The 17,363-nt window shown below is 51.4% G+C and overlaps 1 protein-coding gene across 1 annotated transcript in view; it reads left to right on the forward strand.

Annotated features, from left to right (window-relative positions):
* The first annotated feature begins 812 nt into the window (after positions 1-812).
* Positions 813-17,363, forward strand: part of LOC147117349 (HEPACAM family member 2-like) — a 230,023-nt gene continuing 213,472 nt past the window's right edge. The window contains exon 1 of the mRNA XM_085988276.1: positions 813-974. Within this exon, the coding sequence (XP_085844402.1) occupies positions 896-974 (79 nt within the window). The 5' untranslated portion in view covers positions 813-895. The remainder of the gene's footprint in view (positions 975-17,363) is intronic.

Consider the following 17,363-nt stretch of genomic DNA (forward strand, 5'->3'; position numbering starts at 1 on the left):
CTGAGTTCAAATCTATTTCAGAAAGTGACAGCTAATGATTTTTTCAGCTGGTTTTAAAATACTGGAAAGAGGATCTTGTTTGTTCTGTTAAATCTGTGGAAAAAAACTGCTGTACGGAATAGTTCTGTTTGAAGGTCAATACAACCAAAGCTGTATAGATGTTAGTTCTGCTAAAACAGATGTACCTCCGTTATTAGCGTTGAGAATGTTGTTCCGACATTAGATAAAATAAATATTTTTCATTGTAAAGATAACATACAGGGCATATTTTATGTGCTTCAAGCACCCATTTTTTCTCTCTTTCATTGATTATAGTTCATGATCAGATCAAACAGTTCCCAAAGCTATCACCAGGAGTGTTTTAATTGTTCCCCTTTGGTTCAGTTCAGTTTTACACTTCACCAGAAATTTCACAGAAAGAGGATGGATTAAAGTTTCAGTTCAACAACAGTCCAAATCCTTTCACAGGCAACTAGTCCAAAGGACAAAAATGTGAAGCTAGTTCAGTACTGTTTCCATTACACCCAGGGTAGTGAATTAAAATATGGACCCAGCTTTAAACACGCAGAACCCAATCATCCTAAATATCGATTATCAGCACTGTTGTCGTCAATGCTCGGGTACATGATGCTGATGATGGTTTATTTATTATTTATTATCCAGTGTTCGTATTTCTCCTGTATGTGTCAGTGCTGTGATGTGTAGGTGGGAGGAGATGTTAAACTGATGGGTAGGTGCAGTGTATGTTTATGTGTGTTATCTCTCTCTCTCTCTCTTTGCGTGTGTGCTGGGAACCCGGAGCCAAAGCAAGAGTTAGCTCATTTCACTGTCAAACGAAGCTGGGACCAGTTGAACCCGAACAGACAAACATAATACAAAGCCACCTAGGCTCTCTATGGGACACGATGCCTTCATGGATCCCTTCGGCAGCAAAATTCATCTTCTGCTGTACGAGATATGCATCTTGGCAATAGGTAGGAAAAAAACTGAAAACAAAAGTTATTTGCGTTTGATCATCAAAAAAGTTTTGAACTTATAAAAACCAAGCGACAGTTCAGGTGCTGGGATTCTCGTGTAAAGGCGGGATCCAGCAAAACTTGCCAGTTGCAGACTATATAGCTGGAACTTTTAAATATTTACAGCAAAGTTGTCTTTTTGGGTAGACAGAACTGAGGAGTTTCAGAGCATGGGACCAGTAAATATGTAAAGCAACAAGAATAGGTGGGATCTCAGGCGCACCGAGACCGCAACAGGTCACATTCACGGGAGACTGCTTCAAGTCGGTGGAATATTTCTGCTTCTATTGAGTGACAACCCGCCCGGCCCGGCAGACTGATATAACCCGGAGGGTATGAGCAGCATCTACCGTAACCTGAGCCCTGCTTATTTTTGATGAACAGGGCAGGAGCTGTAAAGACGATGGTTATTTGGTTGACCCGAGGCGACGCACAGGGCGGATCTAGTTTGTCTTACCTGCAGCTTTAAAATTAGAAGTAACTTCAATCCTTTGAGATCAATTTTCGATAAACCTTTTACTACAGACTAAAGGTCTTTAAAATGTTATGGATCAAAGTTAGTCAAGACGATCAGATCTTTGTGTGGAAAGACATTGCGGGTCGGAGTCACTCATTGGGATTGTATTTTTCCAGAGACGAGTCTGTATAAGACAAGTAGCGCGCGAAAGAAAAGTGATTTTAAACATTGCAAATTGTGAACTTCCGGACAAGTTCTCGGCTCTGTCTGTGAGCAGCTGCTACTTAAGCTAAGGAAGTGGAACTTTTTCACGGGAGGTGATCTGTACAGCTCCATCCCTCTTTTAGCAGAATGGTGTTCAGCTTAATGAAAAAAAGGAACTATTTTGAGAAATAAATAAAAAGAGAAGGTACAGAGCAGGTGATATCTGTTTACACTCACACAGCTATAGCAGCTGCAGTCTACTATATAAATATTCCAAATTCCAAATACTCTTATTACATAAATTTAGGTGATCTATATTCCCAGCATATATTTCGTGTTTACATTTTTAATGTTCTTGTAACCACATGCTACAATTGAATACCAGGTGAATTAAGTCTGTAACTAAAATCTGCATTCTAGAGAATGGAATATAAGTATAAAGAAAATAATTATTGGGAAAATCTGTCAACCCCAATTATTATAGCTGTGTTTTAAAGTGGCAACCCTGTTTTTAAATAAAACCACAGCATAAGTGCAGGATTATTAAGTGTGATCCTTGCCTGGTCCTGCCACATAGTGAACATTCAAAGATGACTGGATGTTCCAAAGTATTGCTTCATTACCTTTCGGATCCAGCAATTAAATGGGTGATTGGTGGGATTTATTCATTTCTTTTGTTATTGAGAAACATGGGAATGGCCAAGGCCCACAATGCAGGGGAGCTCCAAGGTCAGAGAGAGTGAAAGAGAAGACAAGGTAAATGAGAAAGTAGTCATTAGAGGATGCCAAACTTGGGTTTTGAAAGCTTCCGATAGTTGAAGAAGCGCTAAGTTTGGAGCCCTCAAAGATAAGAGGTGGTAACTGATTGTTAGACATGAAGAAACTGTGGCCCCAAAAAGAGCAAGAAATTGAGCTGGAGCCCAGCTATACCAGGTTGGAGCCTTCGATCAAGGATTTTGATTGGTCTGTTGGGGTGGGAGCCTCAGCCCTCTTCCAAACATGGGGTGAGAATGCCGACATCAGGAGTTCCCACTTTTCCATCTCTCAGTGGCACCTCATGTAGGGCCAGTGTTGGCATGGTGTCATAAGTGAGGCCTATTTGGGGGCTCAAGCCAGCCAGGATAGTTGGGGAGCCATGGGGGTAGCTAAGGGTAATTTGTGTGGGGTGGGGGAGGAGGTGGTGAGGAACCTGGCACCACACCCACCCCAGCCAGATACTTTTCATTTTCAACTTCATTGTCTGGGTGGTTATCTGGCAGAGTGATCAACTACCTGCTGTAGAACACACCCAATTTTCATCCCATTGATTTGGGATGAAAATTGGATGGCTTCAACAATGGGTGGGCAATCTACTCCACTAGATCACCACCCAGGCCAATGTGTCACTGTTGTTGTAATATTAATTTAAATAAGTAGCATATTTCTGAAATTCCAGCAATAAATCTTTGTAACTTTTGTAGTATTGAGTGAAAAATGTTAAAATTGTTTATTTTTTTATATATAATTTAATATTACACAAACTATACAAATATGAAATATCAATATTTTTATAGTGGTTTGAAAACGTAAGTTATCTCTGAGCAAGCTATAATATATTAAATTAGAAATGGGAAATAAATAAACATATTTAAAATATTAAAATGCTCCAGACTTGGTAGTTTTCTGAACATTTCCTTCAATTGGCAAAATGTAATAGGAAAGATATTCCTAACCTCTGCCACTGTTTATCTCTCTTTCTTAATGTCCTTCTCTCAGTCTCTTTCTTTAGTTTCAGTCAGTTTGTTTACCCATCAACCTGTCCAATTTATATGTCAATAAAGGATTAGTCAGCATTTCTCTCCACAGCCACATTGGCCTCAATTTTCCTCCCATGAAAAGCCAAAGGCTGCCCTAACCCCATCTGTGTTTTTATCTTTTATTTGCCAGTAATAATAAATTGATTATGCAAATGTACTTTGAGCAGTGGAGGTAGAGCTGTACCAATGGGACTTGGAGAAAATTAGGTAAATCAATTAGATGACAGGCTGGCACTACTAGGCAGTACTGTTCAAACTATAAATGCCATTTGATATTCCCATTGTTTTTGATGGTACTGCAGGCAACAGGGATATGGTATGATAGAAGCTACCATAAACCCATCTACTGTTCATGACATCAGCTCCAGAGGAACTGATGGGAATAATAACAGCCTCAGCAGGACAGGACTCAGTGTTTCACTACTGCCTGCTGCTCATGATAGCAGTGCCAGCAAGTCACTCAACACACATCAGAACCATGACATTTTAACATGATTAGAGAGGAAAATTAAAAATGGTGGCAGTGTCAGGAAATCCAGTGCACACAAACGTTGATCTATGCCTTCTTACAACCTCAGTCAATTCATTTGCAATTTTACATTAAAATGACAAGCCTACAAACATTTCAACTTCATTTACTTTGGAAACATTCCTAAACAAGCAGTAAGAATGTTTCATAACAAGCTATATTCTTTTAGTCATGCCCATTATATTTAAATTATTGCTTCTGCCACATCACTCACTGCAGCACACTGAGACTTTTGTGTTTTGGGATCAGCTTTCATACGTATGGTAACTGATCTACATTGTACTTGAATATAGTTAATGGAATACTGGAAGGAACCCAATTGAAACAAACATACCGTAAAAAATAACTCCAGGGCCTCCTCTTAACAACAGTGACTACACTTCAGAAGGACTTCATTGGCTGTAAAGCACTTTGGGACATCCTGAGGTCATGAAAGACACTATGGCCCATAATTTCTGATAGGAGGTTTCCTGCGTGCGGATGGCTCCTATCAGAAAAAAATCTACGAACTTACCTGAGGGCTCCCGAGGTCCGGACACTTCTGCTCCTGGGCCTCTCCACAGTTGAAATGCGCAGGGCCCACGTATCCCAAGGGCCCACGCGGTTTGCAAGCATCCCTGGGCCAGGCCAGCCAATAGGAGAAGGGAATCTCCCTTCATACTTTTGACAGATAGACCTGTCAAAAGTATGAATGGCTATCACCCCAAAAAGAAACTAAAACACTAAAAAAAAATTTTTTTAAACATCACATTTTTAAAAGGAGTTAAAATTATATTAAATTAAATATTTTAAACAAAAATTTAATTTTTTGAAAAAAATAATTAAAGTTTTTTACGGGGCTAAAAATAAAACTACCTTTTTCAAAAGTATTTTAAAATTATAAATGAGTGAAAAAAATTATTGTTTTTACTTTTTTCAACTCTTCTGCTGGTAAAAGCAGGCCTTACGCCTGCTTTTACCAGGCGTAAGATTTCTAAGGGTTTTCAGCGGGCGAAGGTTCTCCAGAAAGCGGAACTATCCGCCCGCAGAGGCCCTTCTCCAGGGCAGGCGTCCGATCTGTCCAGAGCATTCTTGACAGATCGGAAATGCCTGTTTTCAGCGCATGCGCTGTGCATGCCTGAAACTGACATTTCTGATGTCCCTACGGGTGTGTACACAGCTCGTACACACCCGTAGGTATTGGAAAATATGGGCCTATATAAATGCAAGTCTTTCTTTCTTTCATACTGATTAATATATCCAGCAAGAAATGTTCCAGGATAAACTGAATAAAGCAGCCATTACATTACCACACTAACTAAATGTTCAAAACACTGACGACATGCAGCTCTACCTCTTCACTACCTCTCTCGACCGCTCCACTGCAAACCTCTCCACCTCTCCCTCCCTCTCCTCCTTTAAGATTGTCCTTATAACCCACATCTTTGACCAAGCTTTTAGTCACCCCCCCACCCCCTGTCCCCGCCCACCCCCACAATATGTACTCCTTCAGCTCGGTATCCATTTTTGTCTGATCCACTTTTGTTAAGTGCCATGAGAAGTTTTTCTATGTTAAAGGCACTGTATAAATGCAACTTCTTATTGTTCTCATTACAAAAGGCATATGTCTTTGTGGTATGGTAGCACAGTATGTCCGAGTACTATATCAACATTCCGTACCACAAAGGTGGTGTCATGCAAGTTGGCTCTTCCACTTTGGGAGTTTTCAATCTCAGTTGCAAGAGACACCATGGGGTTGCAATCATTTCCCCACATAAAGGGAAAATGGAATGGGATGTCTTCATTGGGCTGTGTCAAGAAATGGTCAAACATACCTAGGGACAAACTGTCTACCACTACCCTTTCAAACACACAAGGTGTGTAGCCTGAGATGGACCAGTGAGGAGTGGAAGGGCAGAAAGAAGGACATTCAAGAATGTATCTGGAGACATGGGCCTCGATTTTCCTGGAGCTGTCAGGCGGGGTTTCAGGCATGTGGGGGGGGAAAATCGCAAAAATAGGGGGTCGCGACACCCCCCGCCCGATTCCCCGCCCCGCCCGACTTTCGCCCCGGTGTTTCAGCGCGACCCGAATCAGTCCTGCCCGCAGCTGGCGGGACTGGTCGGTGGGAGCCTAATGATCAATAATTGGCAGCTGTAATCCAATGTTAAGGGGCCCTTGCAATTTTCAGCCATTCCTCACATAAACCACGCCTGGTGGGAACACCGCTGATGAAACCTGGCGTGAACAATGTCGGCTTGCTTACTTTCAGCTGCAGGTCAATCAGGAAAGAAGAGATTTAATCAGACAGCATTTGTAGGTTGCAGGACCTTGTTGTTTCAGGCTTGGGGCAACTTGTTCAAGGCTTAGGCACAGCTGTGGAAGGTTGGAGCCTCACACACTTCTCCAGTGTGAGCTCCTGGGAAGTCCCTCTCACCACCCTCACTCAGCGCTTCCTCAACGGAGGCATCTGCCAGAGGCATGGGAGGCCTTTTTTTCCTTCCCTTCTTGACATTAGAGGATCTCCAACAGCAGAGGAGGCTGCAGCAGATCCAGCAACAACAGCAGCACCAGCAACAGCAGCACCAGCAACAGCAGCAGCAGCAGGAGCGACAGGCTGCGGCTCACCCACCTGAGGCAGCACAGGCCAGAAGGGGCCAGTGCATGGAAGGCCGTCGGCGTAGGAGATACCCCCCAAACAGGGTTTACAGACACAGGGTGAGCTACCTCAACATGACTGAGCAGCAGTGCCAAAGGCGGCTCCGACTTTCACGAGAGGTAGTGACTGACATCTGTGCAATGCTGCAGCAAGACCTGGAGCCCAGAGCACCAGGTCGACACTCCTTACCAGTGGCCATCAAAGTCACCACTGCACTCAACTTTTTTGCCTCAGGCTCCTTCCAGGGATCAGCAGCAAACATCAGCGGCATCTCCCAGGCAGCCGCACACACTTGCATCACGCAGGTAACCGATGCCCTTTCTGCCCTCGCGCACAATCACATCCATTTCACCAGGGATCGCGCAAGTGTGCGGGCGCGAGCACTTGGATTAGCTCAGCTAGCAGACTTTCCAAGGGTGCAGGGCGTCATTGACTGCACACATGTGGCCCTTAGGGCACCCCATCGCAATCCAGCAGTTTTTGTCAACCGCAAGGGCTTCCACTCCCTTAACGTTCAGCTGGTGTGTGACCACAAGAAGGAGATTTTGCATGTTTGTGCCAAGTACCCTGGCAGCTGCCATGACTCCCTCATACTGCGCCAGTCTACTGTGCCTCCGCTATTCAGTCTGCCAGACCAACTTCAGGGATGGCTACTTGGAGACAAGGGACATCCCCTGCGGTCTTGGCTAATGACGCTGTTGAGGAGACCAGCCAACGAAGCTGAGGAGCGCGACAACTCCAGCCACATTTCGACCAGATGCATTATCGAGCAAACCATTGGAATGCTGAAGATGCGCTTCAGATGCCTCGATAGATCAGGTGGAGCCCTACAGTAATCAGCAGCCAGGGTCTCCAAAATCGTCGTGGTTTGCTGTGTGCTTCACAACATGGCACAGCGTTGTGGCTTGCAGATTCTGCAGGACCAAGAGGCTCCTCACAGAGCCACCTCGGATGAGGATGATGCTGAGGATGATGATGAGGAGGAGGAGGAGGCTGAAAACGAGCATCCTGCAGAGGCCCATCAACCAGCGGCACCATTACACGAGAACATTACTGGCCGGAATGCAAGGAACGCACTCATCCTGGCCAGATTTGCTTAGCCTAGTACATCAAACACTGTAGCCTCGCTGCTTCTTACCTGACCATGGACAGTGGCCCATCCCAGTGCATTTCTACCTATTTGACCAGCTTGCTGACATCTGCAAGTAATCCTAAGGCCTCAATGTGAAATCTCCATTCGCCAAATGATAGACGCCACAACTGCAGCAGTTGCCATCAGATTTTTTATGTACAAGAAACTGATGACATTAAAACTATATACAAAACTTTTCACCCAAGTGTCTACCCTTGTGATTAGTGGTGCTTTATTTTTCTCTTACGCGTGCTCCTATGTAGTGGTACCCCTGTGGCTTCAGCAGATGTGGAGGCCCCTTGCTCACTTTCCTGCTGCTCCTGTCTCAACACCTTTGGCGGGCGTCCTCTGGGGTGGCGAGCCTGTGAGGGCTCGCCAGCAGTCTGCTGCTCCTGCAGCTGTGCAGGGGTTGAGACGCCTATCTCACTTGGGTGTGGACTCCGGCGGGGCTCTGACCGAGGGCTCTGAAGTGGCATGGAAGTGTGAGCGCATGGAGAGGAGCTCCCACTTCATTGAGGTGTGCCAACAACCTCCCTCTCATGGGTCAGCTCCCCCTCAGCGCCTGCAAGTGGCTGGAGAGCACCTTGCTGCACATCAGGGGGGCCATGGGGACCTGTATCTGCACTGAAAGTCCTGCTCAGAAGGACTTCCATGAAGGTCTGGTTTCGGTGCTCAATAGATGCCCATCGCTCCTCAAGAGATGTCATTCTATTCTGAGCACTCACCACGTTTTCCATACCCTGGCGACCAAGCTCCTCCAGGGCCGTAGCCCTCCTCTCCTCGGCCGTAGCCCTCCTCTCCTCGGCCGCAGCCCTCCTCTCCTCGGCCGCAGCCCTCCTCTCCTTGGCGGTAGCCAACCTTACCACAGAGGTAGCCATCCTTTCCGTGGTGATGCGTTCATGCGCCAATGACTCCACTAAGGCTCTGCTCATGTTCGCTATGGACTCCTCCATTCGCTCCACACTTGCAGTGACCCTGGAGACAAAACCTGCCAGAGACTCCTGCAACTGTGCATGGAGATCCATCACCTCTTCTCTTGCGGATGGACCCAGAGGCATAGGGTCGACATGCAGCTGAGCTGAGCTGGCAGAGGCCTGCGCCCTCCAACGAGGACTCTCCACTGCTGTCCCTGTCTCCACAATCTGCTGATGCTCACTTGTGAGCTGTGAAGCACCAAGTGACAACACTACTCTATGTCCCGAAGGTCCCCCCGAGGTGTGAGTGTCTGCGCTGGTGCTGGGTGCGCTTACTTCTGCTGACGCTGCGCCCTCAGAGGTTGGAGCTTCCTCTGAGGAGTCTGCCTGCACAGCCTCTTCCTCCTCGACAGTGGGGACGGGGGCTCTGGATGGTCCTGTGGGGGAGTAAAGGAAAGAGTTAGAGATGTGATGCCAAGGCTACATGCACATTGGATTTTGCAGATGCTCATAAGTCCAAATGATGTAGCTTCAGAATCATAATAGCGACTCATGCTATGTCAATGAGAGAGATGGAAAACTATTCTGGCACCAGCTTGTGGGCTTGCTACTCTCTCTCCTGCCCCAGCTTCCACAGCCACGTCAGCCCCGACAATCTCCAGCACTCCTTCATCCCAGGGGGTCAGGTGGGCTATTGAGGGTGGGCTTCCTCCTGTCCTGGCTCACTCTCTCCTGTTGTGAGCTCTCTTTTCCTGCAATGAGGGAGACAAGTGGAGTTGGAGTGAGAGTGCAGGAGTGAGTGTAGAGATTGCATAGCATAGATACTTAGCAGGAGATAAAGATGGTCTGAGGCTGCAAGACCAAGAGCCCTCCCTGTGTGTTGTCAGTTGTGTTCCAAGCATCAGAGTGAGAGGCAGTGTGAGGGCTGCATGCTGGAATAGTTATGTGAATGTGAGCATAGAGAGAGAGGGAATGGGTAAGGGTGCATGGATGTGACTGTGAAGTGGGATGTGGAGGAAGAGAGTGCTGAAGCTGAGTGCTGTTGGGGAAAGGCAATGGAGATCAGGTTGAGGGTGATGGAAACTTCATACTTACTTTTCCTGTGCGGCGAAGGTCATGGAATCGCTTCCTGCACTGCATCCATGTTCTTCTGCTGACTCCCAGAGAGTTCACCTCTGCTGCCACCTCCATCCAAGCAGCCTGGTCTCATTGGGAGGCCTCTTCCTCCCTGACCTAGGGAAGAGGACCTCCCTGTGGGCCCTAACCCCATCCACTAATGTCTGCAGTGACGTTTCGTCAAATTTGGTGGCAGCTCGGGGTCTGCCACTGGCAACAGCTGCTGCAGGCTCCTCTGCCATACTGGACGGCTCGTGGGAAGCCTGCAGAGGTTGAAAAGCTTGCTGTAGACTTTAAAAGCACCACGAATGATGACATCATACTGTGGGGCTTTCTGACTGGAAATAGTCAATTAGCAAGGGTGCCCACACGCTGGAAATTAATTGGCCAATTGTGCGAAAATTGCATCCAGCTGGCAGACCCATTTAGATTCGTGTCGGAACCCGACATTCGGGGAACCTGACAATTCCCCGCACCTGCGGGAAAATCGGCCCCATGGGGTTGAATTTTCATGGGGATTCTCCTGATCGTCCACTGTAATTTAACGGAACATCCATGGAAACACGGTTTACACCATTTCTGCAGGTTTCTGTAAATCTTCCTCCAAAGTTACGGCAGATGATCTGATGACACCAAACAGAAATTCAACCCCATAAACCAGAATCTTCTGTTCTTGTGGAATCCCAACACATCTTGACCATGACAGGAGTTCTGCCACGATAATGGTGGATCCCTGACCCTGGCCATTTTTGGGGGTCACAACACTTGTCTTAGGTAGAATGTTTAATGTTTCTGTAGTTTAAATGTCGGAACATGGAAGCACATGGAATTGGAAGCAACCTATTGGCATAGGTCGGAACTTGGTTTGGAGACAGAGAATAGAGATAATGGGTATATACTATAATGTAGGTGGCTGCCGCCTCGGGGCTCCCACCCTCCTGTGGGTGCATGTGAATCAGGTTTGGCTGTCATCTCTCTTGCAGTCAAATGTCACTCTGACACTTACTGTCAAGACTGATATATGAAGTTGGTTGAGGTACCAGATGGCACTCAGCAGCAGTGTTACATTAACCCAGCAAGGAGTCAATGCCTTCAGGAGAGAAGGAAGGGGAAATAATTGGCAAGAAATATACTCAAATGTTGAAGCTTAGTTACTAAGTAGGTGCAATGAGTCATTCACGTATGCAACTTCTGTAAGGGTCTAAATTGAGTAAGTGCAAAATTGCCCCCATAACCTGAATGAAAAAGGAGGTGAAAGGTGAAAAGATACCAATGACAAACTATTGTCAGTGACTCTGATGTCAATGCATAGAAAAACAGCAATGTATTTGCATAGTAGTAACATGTTTAATTTCAGCAAGATGTGCTAGACTGGGACACAAGAAGGCATTTATTGTGTTGTGTGTGTGGTTACTGTAGTGTCCGTACCTTAATAATACACGGACTGCAGGAGAACAATAAAACAGGTATTTACTTGAACAGAGGGTACTCTTTTTGTTTGGACCCCAAAAAAACCCAATTGGACTGTAAATAAACAAAAGTTCAACTAAAACTTAACAAATCAAATTAAAATTTGGTTTTCCGGGTTGATAATGCACTCCAGTCCCCGCGGCGCCCACCGGTCGCGGAAATACTCAAGCACGCTGGCGGACACCACGTGCTCCATCTCCAGGGCCACCCGGGCGCGAACATGGCCGCGGAAGAGAGGCAGGCAATCCGGCTGGACGACCCCCTCGACCGCCCGCTGCCTGGACCAATTGATGGCTCTTTTAGACAGGCCCAGGAGCAGGCCCACAAGGAGGTCCTCCAACCTGTCCGCTCCCCTCCGCACCGGGTGACCGTAGATCAAGAGCGTGGGACTGAAGTGCAACCAAAAATCGAGGAGCAGCCCCTTCAAGTAGTGAAAGAGGGGCTGCAACCTCTCACACTCCATATAAACGTGAAACACGGACTCCTCCAGGCCGCAAAAAATGCAGGCGGCCTGGGAGTCCGTGAACCTACTTATTGCACGGGACCGCTCCGTGCAGCACCCTCCAGGCCAAGTCCCCAATGGAACAAGGGAGGACTCCCGCATAGAGAGCCCTCCATTGGGGACCTCCGCCACCACCAGTCGGCAAGACGTCATGCCAAGGCGTGTCCGGACGGTAGACGAAGATGGCAAAGTGGAGAGTGTGCAGGAGCAGCCCGTACAGGAAACCCCTCCGCGCGGAATGAAAAGGCACAGAGGGTATTTCCTCGAGACGGCTCAAGTTGTGAGGCGCCGGTTCCCGAGGGGAGTTTCGGGGCCGGGCGCCGATGAGGAATTCCGTCCGAACGGGGGTAAGCTCGGACGGGATCGCCCCACTTGCTTGAGCCGCCTCGATACACCTAGTGGAGTCGGGGCCCAGTGCTGCTTTCACCGATTCGATGGCTTCGACCGCGAGCCGGACATTGGCCCAGGACAGGCGCCACGCCAGCTCCTCCGGCGCCATCCAGCCCACTCCTCCGCCATCGAGCAGGTCCCTGACTCTGGTCACCTTGCCAGGCACAGCCCTGCCCTCCGTCAGCCGCCCGAACCCGCGTTCGTGGAGGTGCGGATTCCTGAGCAGCGGCTCCCAAAGGAGAGCCGCCGCTCCTGACGGGGGAGAGCTCCGCCTAGAAGCGACATAGTTCCAAACCCATAGCAGTTCCTGGTAGAAGACAGGCAGCTCCCGCAGGCCGGCACGCCTGCCGCCCACTTTCGCGAACAGGAGCAGCGTGTCGTAATTGAGGCCGTGCAGCTGGCGGAAGAAAAATGTCGCCAGCGCACACCATCTCGGAGGATTCTCGACGTATAGGTATCTCTGCAGCGTCTGAAGACGGAAAGTCGCAGCCTGGGTGCGAAGGCACACCAGCGCCTGACCGCCCTCCCTAAGCGGGAGACACAGAACCGCGGCAGAGCCCCAGTGCTTCCTTTTGTCCCAGAAGAAGTCGATGAGCTTCTTCTGCATCTTGGCGACAAACGCAGGGGGAGGGATCAAAGTGACCAACCGGTACCAGAACATGGCGGCCACCAGCTGGTTTATGACCAGCGCTCGACCCCTGTAGGACAACACTCGGAGCAGTCCTGTCCAGCGTCCTAGGCGAGCGGTGACTTTGGCCTCCAGCTCTTGCCAGTTCGCCGGCCAGGCGTCCTCGGCAGGGCTAAGGTAGACTCCCAAATAGAGGAGGTGCGTGGTGCTCCAGGCGAAAGGCCTGAACTCCTCCGGCAGGGAGTCCACCCGCCACTGACCCACCAGGAGTCCGGAACATTTCTCCCAGTTGATCTTGGCGGAGGATGCGTCTGAGTAAATCTGCTGGCATTCCCGCATCCTCCGCAAGTCAGCGGGATCTGTGACCGTGAGGAGCACGTCATCAGCGTAGGCCGAGAGGACCACCTCCACGCCCGGCCCTTGCAGAGCCAGTCCCGTCAACCTCTTCCGCAAGAGGCGCAGGAAAGGCTCCGCGCAAATGGCGTATAACTGACCGGACATGGGGCATCCCTGACGCACCCCCCTCCCGAAGCGAAGGGGCGCCGTCAAGGACCCGTTAACTTTAATCAGACACTCCGCGGCGGCGTACAGAAGTCGGATCCGGGCGACGAAATGCGTCCCGAACCCGAATACGCGCAGAGTCCCGAAGAGATACTCGTGATCCACCCTGTCAAATGCCTTCTCCTGATCCAGGGAAAGGAAGGCGACAGACAGACCAGCCCTCTGGGAGTGGTGGACCAGGTCCCGGACCAGATGGATGTTATCGTGGATGGTCCGGCCCGGGACCGTGTAGGACTGGTCGGGGTGGATCATGTGGGCCGGCACGGTGCCAAGGCGAGCAGACATGGCCCTGGCAAAGATTTTATAGTCCGTGCTGAGGAGGGAGACCGGGCGCCAGTTCTTAAGGAGGCGGAGATCGCCGTTCTTAGGCAGCAGGACAATGACCGCCCTGCGGCAAGAGAGTGGCATCTCCCCGGTCGACAAACTTTCCCCCAGGACCCGCGCGTAGTCGCCCCCCAAGACATCACAGAATGCCCTGTGGAACTCCACGGTCAGCCCGTCCAGCCCCGGGGACTTTCCCCTAGAGAGCTGGCGGAGGGCGCCAGTCAGCTCCGCCAGGTTTAGCGGAGCGTCCAATTTTTCGGCGCCCTCCGGGCTGACCTTCAGCAGGTCCTCCCACAAAACTCTGCACGCATCCTCGCTGGACAGATCCGGAGAGAACAGAGCCCCGTAATAGGCGCGGCCCGGCACGTGCTCCTTGACCCCCAAGATCTCCGGCTGAAAATGCGGGGCCAGCAAGATAGCCAACCCGCTAGAATTGTTGGAGAGGTGACTCATGCTGACCCCTCCTTGCCACTCCGGGACCCATGTGGCTTCGTCTCCCGGAACGGTGTGGGTTTCTTGCAGGAAACACACCGCATACTTCACGTCCCGAAGGACCGAGAAGTTGTTGAATCTGCGGCGCGCCTCCCTGCTGCCGTTGATGTTGAGGCTGGCTATGGTTATCTTCATGTCAGAAGCAAAGTGCAACCTCTACCTACACCTAACGGGGGGAGGGAGCGCAGCTGCTGGTCAGCCGCCACTTCCTCAGCAGCCCAGTGAGAAACCTTCTGAGCCGACGCAGCTCGAGCGGGTCCATGCCCTTGTCCGCGCCCATGATTTTAACGGCGGCGCAGACGGACACGATGAGCAGCGCCAGCTCCGACTACCTGTCGAGGGCCAGCCGGATCTTATTTTACCGACCCCGGCACATGGCCATAAAGTCCCGGAGTTCCCTTACGGGAATGAGGAGAGACTCGGCGAGGGGCACGAGGTCATCCAGCGCCTCGTGGACGGTGGAGTCCAAATCGTCCTCCGTGCCCATCACCGAGTCCCCATCCTCCTCCAGGGTGTCGTCACCAGCAGCTGACCCATCCGTCGCGCAGTGCGCAGCGAACGGCTCGGCCGCACCAGCCGGCCCCGCCTCCGCCCGGATCCCACCCCCAGGATCGGCGGCAGAGGATTCCTCCCTGGGCTCCTCCAGGGGCGCCGGGCCAGAAGACGGCGGCGGTTCGGAGTCCCCCCCGCCTCAGACGCCAGAATGACCGGCGAAACCAGGGAGAGAACAATTCCCAGCCCCTCCAGTACGTCCGGCACCAGAGACGCAGCCAGGGGGCCATCCTCCTCCCCGCCACCAGCCTCCGACCCAGCGGATGGGGTGTTTTCAATTAAAACCTCCACTGGGACGAGCAGCCCCTGGGAGATGTCCGGGTCGCATTGGGCGAGCTCATTTTCCTCGAGCTCGCCCAACCCAGACCCCAGGCCGCCCGACCCGGCGAAGGGTAACGGCACCGATAAAATGCCAATAGCCGCGGGTTGTTCCGTGACCCCCCCCACGGGCAGGGTCTCGTCCCCATCCCCGGGAGTCACGTGTCGGACAGACACATCTGCCTCAGCCTCCCGAGGGACAGGCGACCCCTGCCGATCGCTGGTGATGACGACAGCGGGGGCGCAGTACCCGTGGCGGGCGACGACTCCCCCTGCTCGGAGGGACCTTCCTCCTTCCGGTCCTCCTCCTCTTCCAGGGGGTCGCGCCTTCTTTTTAGCACAGAGGGAGCGAGGGAGACCTCCATGTCTGCAGAGGCCTCCTCCTCTGCTCCCTCCGGCGGAGCAGGTTTGTCGGGTTCCTCGGGCCCGAGCCCGGCCGCAGGTATTGGCGTTACCGTTGCGGCGGTTGCGGCCACAGGCTCGGGCATGAGGCCCCTCCCACTCGCGTCTGCCCCGATTAACTCCGCGAGGAGCGCGGGTGTAAGGGGTGCAAGGGCTGGCCATCCACGGGGGGACCCGCCCTAAGGTGTTTATTTTTCCGCCGCGCCTTCTTTCCGGCCGGACGCGCTCCCTCCCCCCCGCCAGAGGCCTTGGTGGCATCGGCCCCCGACGTCGACCGCGCATCAGACGTTCCCGACGCGTGGGCAGATCCGGGGGGAGGAGCGGCGGCGGAGCCAGCCTCGGCCGCACGAGATGATCTGGCGGCCTTGGAGGCGGGGCAGTTTTTCCGGATGTGCCCCACCTCCTTGCAGGCGTGGCACCGCACACCGTCCGACATCCAGAAGACGCGATAGGCGGTCCCCTCGTGGTGGACGACGAACGCCCCGTCGGTGTCCTCCTCCCGCGCCAGCTGGATAAACAGCTGGCGCCGGAAGGAGAAGACGTGGCGAAGGCTGGCTTCCCGGAAGCCGAGCAGGATGGGCGTAATCCCCGACCTCACCTCCCCAAGTTGGCATAAATGGGGGAGGAGGAGCTCACCAGGAACATAGGGTGGGACGTTCGAGATGACAATCCTCTGCGCGGTGGCCTCGAGAGGATCCACCGGCAGGAAGGTCCCGCCCACGGTGAGCCCCTTGGCGACGGCCAGGGACACCGCCCGCTCCGACCCCAGGAAGAACACAGCCTTCCCGTACATTTTTGAGGCCGCGACGATGGCTGAGGGGCCGACAACCCCAGCCATGGCTTTAACGCAGGCTTCAATGGTCATAGTGGGGTGAGTGTAGCTCTTCACCCCAAGCTTTTTTGTCATAAGTTTGAAAGGTGATGGGGCAGCAGAAGCAGCGGGAGCAGCTGTGGCTGTGGCTGCCACTCCCGCATAAGTCCTGGCTGGCCCCGCCACCGGCGAAGATGCAGTCGCCATTATTGGGTGTTTTTATAAGGGCTACACTCACCCCAAGTCACAGACCTGAAGGTGTTAATGGCCTCAGGTATTTTTTGGTCCTCTATTGAGCAGAGGGAGCTGTTAAAAATGAAGACACACCTCTCCCCTTATTGACTGAAATTGGGAGAGGGGCCTTCTCCCCTCTGCTCAATAGGCAATTAATAAAAAGAGATGAAATTGAGGTGCCTCAGAGAAATAGGCAGAGAGAGACAAAGAGAGAGAGAGAGGGGGGTGGGAAGGAGGGAGGCCGCAAGGGCAGGGTTGCCACTCAGGATGCTGGGTGGGTGGGTGTTGGCAGGGGTGCACTCTCCGATGGGAATTTAAAGTCTTTGAAGGTGGTCTTCTGGCAGGGAGAGAAGATGTCTTCACCTGGGAAAGCTGGAGATACCCCAGGCTCAGTCCCACACCAGGTCTTAACGATGTAATTGGACTTCACCTAGGCAGCTCCAGCTGTCCCAGGTCAGGCAATTGAAGGGGTGCTTATTAGTGGTGTGTGTGGCCTAGTTTTTAACAAGAGCCACACACACACACAGACACCCCTTGATGATCCGGCCTTGTTTCTTCTTTTCTCCCCCCACCTAAAATACAAAGTCTTTGGGAGAGTGCACCAAATAACACCCACCTGAAAGATGATGTTGTTCTTCCCTCCTTCCAAACAGTTGGTGGTTGTTGGTTGTTTCTCTCCCCTCTCTCCCTCTCCTGAAGTGGAGGCCAATTTGGGGAGGCAGTAATGGAAAGGCCTCTCTCCTGGTTGGTGTTGTTGCTGGCCTCCCTTCTCCTTCTCCTCCTCTGTCCTCTCTCTCCAGGCACCTCAGTTGCTGTGATGATGGTGGAGGTGAAGGTGGTGGTGGTCTATCGATATCCTCCTCTTCCTGGTCAGGAG

Source organism: Somniosus microcephalus, chromosome 5 (assembly GCF_052327205.1).
Source record: "Somniosus microcephalus isolate GS21.2 chromosome 5, FLI_Smic_1.0, whole genome shotgun sequence".
NCBI classification, from domain to species: Eukaryota; Metazoa; Chordata; class Chondrichthyes; order Squaliformes; family Somniosidae; genus Somniosus; species Somniosus microcephalus.